Below are 16247 nucleotides of genomic sequence, written 5' to 3' on the forward strand. Positions count from 1 at the left end.
GTCCTTCCTGATTGTTAAATAACCTGGTATGTTTAATTCCCAGGCATTGTCACCCTGTAGCCATGTTTCTGTAATGGCCACAAGATCATACCCATATGTAGCTATTTGTGCCATTAACTCGTCTATTTTGTTACGAATGCTACGTGCATTCAGATAGAGAACTTTCAAATGTGTTTTGTGACACTTAGTTCCTGCTTTTGCCCTTTTTATTACTTTACCTTTTACTCCATACCTCCTGCCCCTTCCTGACACGCTCTGGTTTTTAATTTCCCCACTGCTACCTAAGTCTATGACCTTCTCTGTTGTCATTTTTATTATTTGTTCTCTAGGAACCTCCCCCCCACTAGTTAGTTTAAAGCCACCTCCTCCTCAAGGGCAATAAATGCTGGCCTTGCTCGCGACACCCACATCCCATGAATAAAAAAAAAAATTCAAAGTTGGTTTAGCATCAACTGGCCCCTCCTAAAAAGGAGCAGGATCGGTATCTGTTGAGGTGCGATTGAAGGTTATAGACATATTAACCACATTGCTTGACTTTTTTTCACCCAGGGGAAGGAACTTAGCATTCTTTAAAGTAGGGGAACATGCAGTGTTGGATGAAGTCCACGAGAGAATAAATTAAATTTGGGCTCTGAATGCAAAGGACTTGCTTGATGGAATGCAGTTTTCTCACTCTGAATTTTCTTAGGTTCTTATGAAGCTTTGAAATCTATTTCGATTGACAGTTTTGATTAATTTGCTGTTATATCTGCTTTTTACAACAGCTTGACTTCTAAGGGAAGAGCAGGATATCATCAGGCTAGCAGTCTAGGTTTTGCTCTCAGTTTCCCTGTTCACATGGGAAATAGTACAGCACTCCATGAGAGTTCAGTCTCATGTAAAAAAAACTTTTCATCATGGACCAAAGCTACTGAGAAGAACTGCTAAAATGAGCTTTTAATGTTTTGAAACAGGTCCTGTAAATTAAGCAATGTACTCTATCTAGATTTGCTGTTTTTGTCCTTGCTTCTGTTTATTATTATTTATGCAAAATTATACGGTTCTCTGAAATAACATGTAATTAAGTTGTTATGTGTGCTTGGATGACAAACTGTCCCACAGGTAAACACTGATCAATGTGGCTGGACATTTAGATCTCCTTCTGGTCCTTCATACTATTTTCAAGGACAAAGGGGCGAGCATGTCAACAGCTAGAAAATGGCAACAAAATGGCTTCTGAATTTGTAATAAGCCGTGCTGAATCTATTTCCTCCTCAATAATTCCAACGTATTTCAGTACTCTGCTTACTATATAACGGTTGGTAGAGAAATGAGCACGTCGCAGTACTGAATAAAAGCAGGTGAATAGCAGAGTGCATCTCAATGACACTGAATGCAAAACATGATTTCCCCTTCACTTTGATTAAATAGAAAAATCAAGTTCTGTGTAGGGAAACAGATTTTACTTCAGTTGTTTATAATCCATTTCCTTTTGTTGAATCAACAAAAGCTTGAAAAGGGAATTTGGTGTCAGCAGATGCTCACTTACTCACAATGCAGACATGTACTATTAGGCGTTGTTGATTCCTTTTGCGGTTTAAAAATCATTTTATTTACAATGGTTTCTGAAGGAGGTTATGCAGATCTTCCACTTAAATAGAGTAGATGCACTGGGATCAGTGTGTTTGGAATGTTTATGGATGGCTTACAAAGTGATCTTAAGCCATATGAAAAACTGCTGTACTATTTCAAATATCACAACTGATTTACTTAATGTACATTACAGAAACATGCATCACACAAAGTGTGACCAATGTCCCTAGCTCTCATGAGGTAAAGTAACTGGTTCCCTCATTACACAGCCAAGCTCTGCCACCACTGTGCATTTTATGTCAAACAGCTCAGATGAATTACGATCCACAATGTTCACGACAGCACGTGGAAAATTAACTGGTCCACTCGAATGAGAAATTATTTTTCAGTGCATGTACACAATGAGGGTTAAACAGCTTACATACTCAAAGATTTACTTACAGTTCAAGAATAAGGATCACATCAGTTTTATTTTCATAAACATCACGCAGAGTTATTATATTTGGGTGCTGTATCTCCTTTAAGATGTTGACTTCTCTCTCGATGTCTTCACGGCTCACTCCACGGCGGCTTGACTTTGAGCGGCGCTTTTTGATAAATTTCGCTGCATATCCCACCCCAGAGCTTTTCTCTGAGCATTTTTTCACTATTGCAAACTGTCCACTGAAAAAAAAAGACAGAGCTATAATACCAAAATAACTCTCACAGGTAGAACTACAAACACTGCAGAACATAAAAACATAAGAATTAGGAGCAGAAGTAGGCCGTACGGCCCCTCGAGCCTGCTATGCCAATCAATAAGATCATGGTTGATCTTCGGCCTCAACTCCACTTTCTCGCCCAATCCCCATATCCCTTCATTCCCCGAGAGTCCAAAATCTATCGATCTCAGCCATGAATATACTCAACGACTCAGCATCCACAACCCTCTGGGGTAGAGAATTTCAAAGGTTCACAACCCTCAAGTGAAGAAATTCCTCCTCATCACAGTCTGATGACTTGGCCGACCCCATATCCTGACAAAGGTTCACTAGATTGATTCCTGGGATGTCCCATGAGGAGAGATTGAGTAGATTGGACCTATACTCTCTGGAGTTTAGAAGAATGAGAAGTGATCTCATTGAAACATACAAGACTCTGGAGGTAGATTGACATGGTAGATACCGAGAAGTTGTTTCCCCTGGCTGGAGAGTCTAGAACTAGGGGGCACAGTCTCAGAATCATAGAATGGTTACAGCACAGAAGGAGGCCATTCTGCAAGAGCACTTCATCTAGTCCCACTCCCCCACCCTTTCCCCGTAGTCCTGCAATTTTTTTTCTTTCAGGTACTTATCCAATTCCCTTTTGAAAGCCACAATTGAATCTGCCTCCCCCACCCTTTCAGGCAGTGAATTCCAGATCCTAACCACTCGCTGAGTAAAAAAAGTTGTTCCTCATGTCGCCTTTGGTTCTTCTGCCAATCACCTTAAATTTGTGTCCTCTGGTTCTTGACCCTTCCACCAATGGGAACAGTTTCTCTCCATCTACTCTGTCTAGACCCATCATGATTTTGAACACCTCTATCAAATCTCCTCTCAACCTTCTCTGCTCTGAGAACAACCTCAGCTTCTCTAGTCTATCCACGTAACTGAAGTCCCTCATCCCTGGAATCATTCTCGTAAATCTTTTCTGCACCCTCTCTAAGGCCTTCACATCCGTCCTAAAGTGCGGTGTCCACAATTGGACACAATACTCCAGTTAAGACTGAAGCAGTGTTTTATAAAGGTTCATCATAACTTCCTTGCTTTTGTACTCTATGTCTCTATTTATGAAGCCCAGAATCCCGTATGCTTTTTAACCGCTCTCTCAGCCTGCCCTGCCACCTTCAACAATTTGTGCACATATACCCCCAGGTCTCTGTTCACGCACCCCCTTTAGGATTGTACCCTTTTGTTCATATTGCCTCTCCTCGTTCTTCCTACCAAAATGTATCACTTCGCACTTTTTCACGTTAAATTTCATCTGCCACATGTCCACCCATTTCACTTGCCTGTCTATGTCTTCCTGAAGCCTAACCTTATCCTCCTCACTGTTCACTATACGTCAAAGTTTTGTGTCATTCGCAAATTTTGAAATTGTACCCTGTACACCCAAGTCATTAACATACATCAAGAAAAGCAGCGGTCCTAGTACCGACCCCTGGGGAACACCATTGTATATATTCCTCCGTTCCAAAAAACAACCGTTCTCCACTACTCTGTTTCCTGTCACTTAGCCAATTTCATATCCATGCTGCCACTGTCCCTTTTATTCCATGGGCTTCAACTTTACTGGCAAGCCTATTATGTGGCACTTTATCAAACGCCTTTTGGAAGTCCATGTACATCACATCAACCCTCTGTTACCTCATTAAAAAAACTCGATCAAGTTAGTTAAACACAATTTGCCTTTAACAAATTCGTGCTGGCTTTCCTTAATTAATCCATACTTGTCCAAGTGACTGTTAATTTTGTCCCAGATTATCATTTCTAAAAGCTTCCCCACTACTGAGGTTAAACTGACTGGCCTGTAGTTGCTGGATTTATCCTTACAACCTTTTTTGAACAAGGGTATAACATTTGCAATCCTCCCGTCCACTGGCACCAGCCCTGTATCCAAGGAGGATTGGAAGATTATGGTCAGTACCTCTGAAATTTCCACCTTTACTTCCCTCAGCATCCTAGGATGCATCCCATCCAGTCCTGGTGACTTATCTACTTTAAGTACAGCCAGGCTTTGTGGGACCACCTCCTCTATCAATTTTTATCCCATCCAGTATCTCAGCTATCTCCTCTTTCACTATGACTTTGGCAGCATCTTCTTCCTTCATAAAGACAGATGCAAAGTACGCATTTCGTAGCTCAGCCATGCCCTCTGCCTCCATGCATAGGTCTCCCATTTTGGTCCCTAAATCGGCCCCACCCCTCCTCTTACTACCCGTTTACTATTTATATGCCTACAGAAGACTTTTGGATTCCCTTTTATGTCAGCTGCCAATCTATTCTCATACTTTCTCTTTGCCCCTCATTTCTTTTTCCACTTCCCCTCTGAACTTTCTATATTCAACCTGGTTCTTACTTGTATTCTCAACCTGACATCTGTCATACTTACCCTTTTTCTGCTTCATCTTACTCTCTATCTCTTTCATCATCCAGGGAGCTCTATCTCTGGTTGCCCTACCTTTCCCCCTTGTGGGAATGTACCTCAAGTGTACCCGAACCATCTCCTCTTTAAAGGCAGTCCATTGTTCGGTTACAGTTTTGCCTGCCAATCTTTGATTCCAATTTACTCTGGCCAGATCAGTTCTCAACCCACTGAAATTGGCTTTCCTCCAATTAAGTATTTTATGATTCTATGAATCTAGTGAACCTTTGCTTATTGAAGGCAAATATATCCTTCTAAATAGAAGAGCTGCGACAAATATAGCAGACGAACATCAAACGCAATGATGTCTTGTAATGTGGATTGCATAGTTGTTTCCCATGCTTGTGCAACAAATAATGATTCAAAAACTAAATTTAACAGTAATGTTGCCCTTTAAGAATATGAAAGCCTGTGAGCAAAATACTTTACTTAAAAAAAACTTTAAAAAAATACACTTAACTTTTAAACGTTAATTTTAGCAAGGGTATCTACTTTTACTTCAGCCAAACACCTGCAATATTTTCATTTAATTTTTTTTTTTTTTTTTTTAAAAACAGAATTTTTCTGAATAAACGTTTTGAAAGACTGTTGGGGGGGGGGGGGGGGGGGAGAGAAATTCAGTATCGCCCCGTTTGGGGCGCCATTATAGGCCGCGCGCAATGTTTAGCGCCTGGCACTAATTATCGCCTCCGACTGCAAACTTGGCTTTCATCACCCGTGGAGTTGATTGGAGCGCTAAATCAGGCGCTACACACCTGTCTTAAGGCGAAAAGGCCGAGGAGCGAGGCGCTAACTCAGAGCGCGGGCGCAGCGCAGGTGCTGTCAGTTAGCGATGGGACACAGACACACTGGCGCCGGACACTTCTTAAAGGGGAGGGTCGATCTTGCTCTCCAGCCACACATTGGAGTCTTGAATCTCGGCCTGGAGAGACCGGTGACTAAATCTTGCAGCCAAGGACTATGGAGAGGGTGAGAGAACGAGCACAGCGCTTCAGCAAGTGGGCCTTGGAGGCTCTGGTTGGCGTGGTGGAGCGCAGATGATCAATACTGTACCCAGAGTGTGGCAGGAGGCCTTTGCCGCGCGAGTACAGAAGAGTGTGGAGGGAGGTGGCTCAGAGCGTCTCCTCCAGAACCATGGTGCCCAGGACCCATATACAATGTCGCAAAAAGTTCAATGACCTCACTCGGGTAGTCAGGGTGAGTGGCTTTTTTTCAATACCTCTCCATCCCTCCATCTCAACCTCACTCTATGGCCAGAGGGTCTTAAAACCCCAATGCCCAACACTCATCCAACACTTATAGCCCTCTCATGAAACACACATGCACATTCCACACTTTGCATACAGTAAGGGCTATTCACCTATGACAGGAACATCAAGCAAGACCATGGCTGCATACAGTAAGCAGTGAGCAGCTGAGGAGTTTAAAACCGGCGGCTGATTCAGTGAGGCGAGGCCCGACCAGAGCATCGGACCTGTGAGGGAGCAGTGACCGGCGGCAGTTTAAAAGCGGCGGCTGATTCAGCGAGGTCCGACCAGAGCATCGGACCTGCGAGGGAGCAGTGAGGCGTACCAATTCAGCAGCAGGGAAGAGAGGTAAAAAGTAATCCAAGTGTGACGTCACCAGGAAGCAGATAAGTGATTGGTTGGTGAGTATTTCTTTCTCCTTTTCATTACAAGCTTAAATTCTGAGGTTTATATTTTCTTGGGTCTCTGGTGTAGTGGGGACAGTTGGTAAATAAGCGCCCTAGAGTATATCTTTAACTGGTGGTATTGAATTAATTTAAATTAAAGGGGTAAGTCATGCCAAGAGAGCCGAGCCCCGTGTTATGCTCCTCTTGCTCTATGTGGGAATTCAGGGACGCTGCCAGTGTCCCGGACGACCACGTGTGCCAGAAATGCATCCAGCTGCAGCTACTAACGGGCCGTATGGAGGCTCTGGAGCTGCGGATGGATGGGTTGTGGAGCATTCACGATGCGGAGAGGGTCGTGGAGTACACGTTTGATAAGTTGGTCACGCCACGGGGTAGGGCTGCACAAGCAGAAGGGAAATGGGTGACCACCAGGCGGAGCAATAGAAGCAGGCAGGTAGTGCAGGGGACCCCTGTGGCCATCCCCCTTTCAAACAGGTATACCAGTTTGGATACTGTTGAGGGGGATGACTCACCAGGGGAAGGCAGCAGCAGCCAACTTCCTGGCACCAGGGGTGCTTCTGCTGCTCAGGAAGGGAGGAAAAAGAGTGGGAGAGCAAGTGGTAGGGGATTCTATCGTAAGGGGAACAGATAGGCGTTTCTGTGGCCGTAGACGTGACTCCAGGATGGTTTGTTGCCTCCCTGGTGCCAGGGTCAAGGATGTCACTGAACGGCTGCAGGGCATCCTGAAGGGGGAGGGTGAACAGGCAGAGGTCGTGGTTCACATTGGGACCAACGACATAGGTAGGAAGAGGGATGAGGTCCTGCAGCAAGAATTTAGGGAGCTAGGTAACAGATTAAAGAGTAGGACCTCAAAGGTTGTAATCTCTGGATTACAACCGGTGCCATGTGCTAGAGAGTATAGGAATAGGAGGATAGAGCAGATGAATGCGTGGCTAATGAGTTGGTGCAGGAGGGAGGGCTTTAGTTTCCTGGATCACTGGGCCTGCTTCTGGGGAAGGTGGGACTTGTACAAGTCGGACGGGTTGCACCTGAACCAGAGCGGGACAAATATCCTTGTGGGGAGGTTTGCTAGCACTGTTCGGGGGGGGTTTAAAACTAAAATGGCAGGGGGTTGGGAACCTGAGCAAGGAGACAGAGGAAAGGAAAACAGGGATAAAAGCAAAAGATAGGAAGGAGAAATACAAAAGTGGCAGTCAGAGAAATCAACGGTTTAAATCAAACGTGGCCACAGTAAATAATAATTCTAATAGGTCTAAGAGCGTTAAAAAAACAAGCCTGAAGGCTTTGTGTCTTAATGCGAGGGGCATTTGTAATAAGGTGGATGAATGGGCTGCGCAAATAGAGGTAACCGAATATGATTTGGTTGGGATTACGGAAACATGGCTCAAGGATGGCCAAGACTGGGAACTCAACATCCAGGGGTATTCGATATTCAGGAAAGATAGGCAAAAAGGAAAGGGAGGTGGGGTAGCATTACTGGTTAAAGAAGGGATTAATACAATTGTAATGAAGGATATTAGCTCTGATGATGTGGAATCTGTATGGGTAGAATTGAGAAATACTAAGGGGAAAAAAACATTAGTGGGAGTGGTATATAGACCTCCAAACAGTAAGGTGGAGGTTGGGGGTTGCATTAAAAGGGAAATTAAAGAAGCGTGCAATAAGGGCACAGCAGTCATCATGGGTGACTTTAATCTACATATAGATTGGGCCAACCAAATTAGTAACAATACTGTGGAGGAGGAATTCCTGGAGTGTTTACGGGATGGTTTCCTGGACCAATACGTCGAGGAAACAACCAGAGATCAGGCCATCTTGGACTGGGTATTATGTAATGAGAAAGGATTAATTAGCAATCTTGTTGTGTGAGGCCCCTTGGGTCGGAGCGATCATAATATGATCGAATTCTTCATTAAGATGGAGAGCGAAGTAGTTGACTCAGATGAGGGTCCTGAATTTAAATAAAGGAAACTACGATGGTATGAGGTGCGAGTTGGGTAGGATTGATTGGGGAATGTTACTCAAAGGGTTGACGGTGGATAGGCAATGGCAAACATTCAAAGATCGAATGGATGAACTACAGAATTTGTTCATCCCAGTTTGGCATAAAAATAAAACAAAAAAGGTGACTCAACCGTAGCTAAAGGGAAATTAGGGATAGCATAAGATCCAAGGAGAAGACATATAAATTGGCCAGAAAAAGCAGTAAACCTGAGGATTGGGAGCAGTTTAGGATTCAACAAAGGAGGACAAAGGGATTAATTAAGAGGGGGAAAATAGAGTACGAGAGTAAGCTTGCAGGGAACATAAAAACTGACTGTAAAAGCTTTTATAGATATGTGAAGAGAAAAAGATTGGTGAAGTCAAGCGTAGGTCCCTTGCAGTCAGAATCAGGGGAATTTATAATGGGAAACAAGGAAATGGCAGACCAATTAAATACATACTTTGGTTCGGTCTTCACAAAGGAGGACACAAATAACCTCCCAGAGATGTCAGGGAACATAGGGTCTAATGAGGGAAGAACTGAAAGAAATCAGAATTTGTAGGGAAATGGCGTTAAGGAAATTGACGGGATTGAAGGCCGATAAATCCCCAGGACCTGATAATCTACATCCTAGGATACTTAAGAAAGTGGCCCTAGAGATAGTAGATGCATTACTGATCATCTTCCAGAACTCGATAGACTCTGGAACAGTACCCATGGATTGGAGGGTAGCTAATGTTACCCCACTATTCAAAAAAGGTGGCAGAGAAAAAGCAGGGAATTATAGACCGGTAAGCCTGACATCGGTAGTGGGGAAAATGCTAGAGTCTATTATAAAAGACGTAATAGCAGAGCACTTGGAAAGTAGTGACAGGATCGGACAAATTCAACATGGATTTACAAAAGGTAAATCATGCTTGACTAATCTACTGGAATTTTTTGAGGATGTAACTGGTAAAATAGATAAGGGAGAACCAGTGGATGTGGTGTATTTGGACTTTCAGAAGGCTTTCGATAAGATCCCACATAAGAGATTAGCGTGCAAAATTAAGGCACATGGGATTGGCGGCAAGGTATTGACTTGGATAGAGAACTGGTTGGCGGACAGAAAGCAAAGCGTTGGAATAAACGGGTCATTTTCCGAGTGGCAGGCAGTGACTAGTGGGGTACCGCAAGGATCGGTCCTAGGACCCCAGCTGTTCACAATATATATTAATGATCTGGACGAGGGAATTGGATGTAATATCTCCAAATTTGCAGACGGCACAAAGCTGGGTGGGAGGGTAAGCTGTGAGGAGGATGTCGTGAAACTCCAGTACGATTTGGGCAGGCTGGGTGATTGGGCAGAAACATGGCAAATGCACTATAATGTGGATAAATGTGAGGTTATCCACTTTGGTGGCAAAAACAGGAAGGCAGATTATTTGAATGCATTTCCCCTTCTCCCAATCTATTGCCATAGAGACCTGGGTGTTATTGTGCACCAGTCGCTGAAGGTAAGCATGCAGGTGCAGCAGGCGGTTAAGAAGGCAAATGGTATGTTGGCCTTCATAGCAAGAGGGTTCGAGTACAAGAACAAGGATGTCTTGCTGCAGTTGTACAGGGTCTTGGTGAGACCGCACCTTGAGTATTGTGTGCAGTTTTGGTCACCTTACCTGAGGAAGGACGTTCTTGCCATGGAGGAAGTGCAGCGAAGATTCACCAGGCTGATACCTGGGATGGCAGGAATGACGTACGAGGAGAGATTGTGTTGATTGGGCTTAGATTCACTGGAGTTTAGAAGATTGAGAGGGGATCTCATCGAAACCTATAAAATTCTGTCAGGTCTGGGCAGACTAGATGCAGAAAGGATGTTTCTGATGGCCGGGGAGTCCAGAACCAGGGGTCATAGTCTAAGGATAAGGGGTAAGCCATTTAGGACAGAGATGAGGAGGAATTTCTTCACCCAGAGAGTGGTGAACCTGTGGAATTCTCTGCCACAGAGGGCGGTGGAGGCCAGTTCATTAAATATATTCAAGAAAGAGTTGGATATATTTCTTGAGGTTAAAGGGATCAAGGGAGAAGGCAGGGACAGGCTACTGAATTTGGATGATCAGCCATGATCTCATTGAATGGCAGAGCAGGCTTGAAGGGCCGAATGGCTTACTCCTGCTCCTATCTTCTATGTTTCTATGTAAGGGCTATTCACCTATGGGAGGAACATCAAGCAAGACCATGGCTGCATAGAGTAAGGGCTATTCACCTATGGGAGGCACATCAGGCAAGACCATTGCTGCATAGAGTAAGGGCTATTCACCTATGGGAGGCACATCAGGCAAGACCATGGCTGTATATTTACTCAGACACCATCCTTTTTCTTGCAGGCCAAGCTATCTCATAATAGGAGACAGCAGCAACGGACGGGTGGAGGGCGACCTCAGCTGCAACCCCTCCGCGATCTTGAGGCGCGCGTCCACAGATTGTGGCAAGCCGGGTGATCGGTCCCGACGCCCCTGGAGAGGCCGACCCCGTTCTGGACAGCAATGGTAAGGTCATTACCTTTTTGTCCCCTCTCCTTCCACTTGTCCCTCTCAACACCAGCCTTTGACACTTTCAATCCAACATACTAAATCGCTGCACTCATTCCTCCCTTGCTGCCACCACCCTGTCCTCACGCTAAAACCACTCTTGTACCTCCATGCTTTCAGATGGTGATTCACCAGCTGAGGAGACGGGCCCTCAAGCTGCCTGTGGGAGTGAAGCTGCAGGCAAGGAGGAAGATGAAGCCGGAGCCTCAGCGCCACCCTCTCCCGAGGAAGTCCATGCCCACACTGGGAACACTCCTTCCCTGGAGGGGAGCAGGGAGGATGGGTCTGATGAGGGTGAAGCTCCAGGACCCAGCGGGCTGCAGCAACGCGATGGGGGTAGGGAAGCTCGGGGGCCTTCTCCCCGGAGGGCGAGTATGCCAGCGAGTCCTACTGCACTGGACAGAGGAGGAGTGGCTCATCGCTGAAATGAACACCCAGGCGGTGGACATGCACACTGAACTCATGGGTGCAGTGGGAAGGGTGCCCGAATGCATTGAATCACTGGCAAGGAGTGTGGAGCACTTCGCTGTAGCACAGGCGGATGCCATGCTAATGCTTAGTGCTGCAATTCAATCACTGGCTGCCATGACCCCATCTCTGACTGCTCTCATGCAGGCTCAGATTGAGGCAACGCAAGCACTTACTGCTGCCATCCTCGCTGGTTCGGACACATTTCCCCGGGGCGCTCACCACGCCACAGCAAGCCAGCAATCTGTGCTCTAGCAGATTGCTTCAGATGCTGAAGTGCTGCCCCGTGGGAGTGCCAGTCGAGCAGGGAGTTGCTGTCCTCTCTCAAGATGACAGCATTGCTGCTGCCACCACTGTCACTTCTCCATTGCACTTGCCACCACCTGTAGGACAGACTGCTGCCGCCCATGCAGAGTTGGTGCAGTCTGCAGCCAGGCGCTCCAAGCCCAGAGCTGGTCGAGGCCATCCTTCAAGGGCATCTGCAGTCTCAGGTTCTGACAATCAGCAGCCTTCCACCAGCATTGCTGCAGCCACTGGGGTCCCATTATGGAGGAGCAGTAGGGTGGGAAGGGGGGGGGGGGGGGGAAAGTGCGCAAGGGAAGGAGATCACCCACGAAGGGCAGAAAGTAGGAGGGGTGTCAAAATGTTGGTCAATTTTTTATTAAAGGCCGAGGTTCGTGGTCAAATATTTGTTCAGTGTTTTGGACATTATCTCCAGGTTGTGAGAACCAGTTATGTTAATTACTGTTTCTGCGTGTTTCTTTCTATTAGTTTGTCATGAGGAAATGACAAATTGTAAAATAAATACGTTTTTGTATTCAAAATGTACATGTTTGGTCTTTGGAATCATTGCTGCATTGGCCGGCTTAGGGGTTGCAGGTTGGTTGTGTTCATGTTGTTCTCAATGGCAGGAGCCATTTCCTCAGCAGGGGCCTAGAAGCGGCTTGCTATCAGATGTTGATGGACAGCTCTTCCAGTTTCAACATTGTGGGCCTCCCTCCTGCCTTGGTGCTGCTGATGATCATCATCATCCTCCTCCTCCTCCTCCTCTTCCTCCGGCGGTGCTCCAAGGCCTGGTGGCATTGGCTGGGTCCTGAGGATTGCCAGGTTATGCAGCACACAACTATGAAGAGGGAAACGCGCTTAGGCGAGTACTGCAGGGCTCCTCCAGAGTGGTCCAGACAGTGGAACCGTTGCTTGAGCACGCCGATTGTGTGCTCAACGATGTTCCTGGCAGCGAGATGGCTCTCGTTGTACCGCAGCTTAGCAGGGGTGTTGGGGGTACGGAGCGGTGTCATCAGCCAGGTGCACAGTGGATATCCCTTGTCCCCAAGCCAGCCACCTGGGTGAAGTGGTACCTGGAAAAGTTCTGCCACAGTAGTCTGACGCAGGATGAATGCATCATGGCTGCTGCCAGGATAGCGGGCATTGACAGCGAGTATCAGCTGTCTGTGGTCACAGACCAACTGGACGTTTAAGGAGTGGAACCCCTTTCGGTTGCGGAAATCATCTGCATTCTCAGGCGGTGCACGCAATGCCACATGCATGCAGTCAATGGCACGCTGCACCATGGGGAAGCCCGCTATCCTCACAAAGCCCAATGCGCGTTCATGCTGTTTGGCCCGGGTCATGGGGAAAGAGATGTACTGTCATCTCCTTTTATAGAGGGCATTTGTGACCTGACGGATGCAGCAATGGACCGCGAACTGGGAGATATTGGCGATGTCCCCAGTAGCTGCTTGAAAGGAGCCAGTGGCATAAAAGTTCAGAGCCAGTGATCTTCACTGCCACCGACAGACGTCCTGGTCCTCAGTAGAGGCTGCAGATCTGGTTGCAGCAGGTGGCAGAGCTCAGTGACCACCTCCTTGCTGAAGTGCAGCCTTCACAAACACTGCTCGGCAGCGGCGGCCGACCCGAGTGGAGCAAGGCAGCGGCGGTGATAAGAGGCGGCGAGGCGCAGGTAGGCCCCACAGCGGCGGTGGACCAGAGTGGAGCGAGGCAGCGGCGGTGATACAAAGAGGCGGCGAGGTGCAGGTAGGTTTACCAATCTCCGAGCTCAGAGGGAGGGAGAGAGAGAAGTAAAAAGTAGTCAAAGTGTGACGTCACCAGAAAGCAGGTAAGTGACTGGTTGGTGAGTATTTCTCTCTCTTTCTCCTTTTTTCCAAACTTAAAATTTTGTGGTTTATAGGGTGTCTGTAGTGTAGCGGGGACTGCTGGTAAACCAGGGCCCTTAAGTATATCATTTAATTGTAGTGTAATTGGTGGGATTGATTTGATTTAATCTAATTTGAATTAAATAAAGGGTAAGTCATGGCAGGAGAGCTCGGCCCCGTGGTATGCTCCTCCTGCGCTATGTGGGAAATCAGGGACACTTCCTGTGTCCCTAACGACCATGTGTGCGGGAAGTGTATCCAGCTACAGCTACTGACAGACTGCATTGCGGCGCTGGAGCTGCGAGTGGATACATACTGGAGCATTCGCGATGCGGAGGACGTCGTGGATAACATGTTTAGGGAGTTGGTCACACTGCAGGTAAAGGCTGCATAGGCAGGAAGAGAATGGGTGACCACCAGGCAGAGTAATAGGCACAGGCAGGTAGTGCAGGGGTCCCCTGTGGCTATCCCCCTCTCAAACAGACATACCGCTTTGGAATTGGTGGGGGAGATGGCTTATCAGAGGAAGGCAGCAGCAGCCGCCAAGTTCCTGGCACCATGGGTGGTTCTGCTGCACAGGACAGAAGGAAAAAAAAAAGTGGGAGAGCTATAGTAATAGGGGATTCTATTTTAAGGGGAATAGATAGGCGTTTCTGTGGCCGCAAACGAGACTCCAGGATGGTATGTTGCCTCCCTGGTGCAAGGGTCAAGGATGTCTCGGAGCGGCTGCAGAACATTTTGGAAGGGGAGGGTGAACAGCCAATTGTCGTGGTGCATATAGGTAAAAAACGGGATAGGTCCTAAAAGCTGAATATAGGGAGTTAGGAGGTATATTTAAAAAAATAGGACCTTAAAAAGGTAGTAATCTCAGGATTGCTGCCAGTGCCACGTGCTAGTCAGAGTAGAAATAGAAGGATATTTCAGATAAATACGTGACTAGAGGAATGGTGCAAGGGGGGGGGGGGGGGGGGGGGATTCAAATTCCTGGGACATTGGAACCGGTTCTGGGGGAGTTGGGACCAGTACAAACCAGACGGTTTGCACCTGGGCAGGACCGGGACCGATGTCCTAGGGGGAGTGTTTGCTAGTGCTCTGGGGGAGAGTTTAAACTAAAATGGCAGGGGGTTGGGAACCTGAGCAGGGAGAGAGAGGAAAGGGAAACAAGGATAGAAGCAAAAGAAAGGAAGGAGAAAAACCAAAGATGGCAGAGAAATCAACGGTTTAAGTCAAACATGGCCACAGTAAATAATAATTCTAAAAGGTGTAAGAGTGTTAAAAAAACAAGTCTGAAGGTCTTGTGTCTTAATGCGAGGAGCATTCGTAATAAGGTGGATGAATTAGCTGCGCAAATAGAGGTAAACTGATATGATTGGGATTATGGAAACATAGCTCCAGGGTGACCAAGGCTGGGAACTCAACATCCAGGGGTATTCAATATTCAGGAAAGATGGGCAAAAAGGAGGGGGGGTAGCATTGCTGGTTAAATAGGGGATTAACACAATTGAAAGGAAGGATATTAGCTCTGATGATGTGGAATCTGTATGGGTAGAACTGAGAAATACCAAGGGGCACAAAACGTTAGTGGGAGTGGTATACAGACCTCCAAACAGTAATGCGGAGGTTGGGGATGGCATTAAATGGGAAATTAGAGACACGTGCAATTAGGGCACAGCAGTTATCATGGGTGACTTTAATCTACATATAGATTGGGCTAACCAAATTAATAACAATACTGTGGAGGAGGAATTCCTGGAGTGTATACGAGATGGTTTCCTGGACCAATATGTCGAGGAACCAACTAGAGATCAGGCCATCTTAGACTGGGTATTATGTAATGAGAAAGGATTAATTAGCAATCTTGTTGTGTGAGGCCCCTTGGGTCGGCGCGATCATAATATGATCGAATTCTTCATTAAGATGGAGAGCGAAGTAGTTGACTCAGATGAGGGTCCTGAATTTAAATAAAGGAAACTATGATGGTATGAGGCGCGAGTTGGGTAGGATTGATTGGGGAATGTTACTCAAAGGGTTGACGGTGGATAGGCAATGGCAAACATTCAAAGATCGAATGGATGAACTACAGAATTTGTTCATCCCAGCTTGGCATAAAAATAAAACAAAAAAGGTGACTCAACCGTAGCTAACAAGGGAAATTAGGGATAGCATAAGATCCAAGGAGAAGACATATAAATTGGTCAGAAAAAGCAGTAAACCTGAGGATTGGGAGCAGTTTAGGATTCAACAAAGGAGGACAAAGGGATTAATTAAGAGGGGGGAAATAGAGTACGAGAGTAAGCTTGCAGGGAACATAAAAACTGACTGTAAAAGCTTTTATAGATATGTGAAGAGAAAAAGATTGGTGAAGTCAAGCGTAGGTCCCTTGCAGTCAGAATCCGGGGAATTTATAATGGGAAACAAGGAAATGGCAGACCAATTAAATACATACTTTGGTTCTGTCTTCACAAAGGAGGACACAAATAACCTCCCAGAGATGTCAGGGAACATAGGGTCTAATGAGAGGGAGGAACTGAAAGAAATCAGTATTTGTAGGGAAATGGCATTAAGGAAATTGACGGGATTGAAGGCCGATAAATCCCCAGGGCCTGATAATCTACATCCTAGGGTACTTAAGGAAGTGGCCCTAGAAATAGTAGATGCATTGCTGGTCATCTTCCAAAATTCAAAAG

At 46.2% G+C, this 16247-nt stretch overlaps 1 protein-coding gene across 7 annotated transcripts in view; it reads right to left on the minus strand.

Annotated features, from left to right (window-relative positions):
• Positions 1-16247, minus strand: part of dapk1 (death-associated protein kinase 1) — a 252251-nt gene that overhangs the window by 144770 nt on the left and 91234 nt on the right. For all 7 annotated transcript variants that reach the window (XM_085985055.1, XM_085985078.1, XM_085985086.1 and 4 more), the window contains exon 3: positions 2014-2235. In XM_085985055.1, coding sequence (XP_085841181.1) covers positions 2014-2235 — 222 coding nt within the window. The remainder of the gene's footprint in view (positions 1-2013; positions 2236-16247) is intronic.

Source organism: Somniosus microcephalus, chromosome 1 (assembly GCF_052327205.1).
Source record: "Somniosus microcephalus isolate GS21.2 chromosome 1, FLI_Smic_1.0, whole genome shotgun sequence".
Classification (NCBI taxonomy): domain Eukaryota; kingdom Metazoa; phylum Chordata; class Chondrichthyes; order Squaliformes; family Somniosidae; genus Somniosus; species Somniosus microcephalus.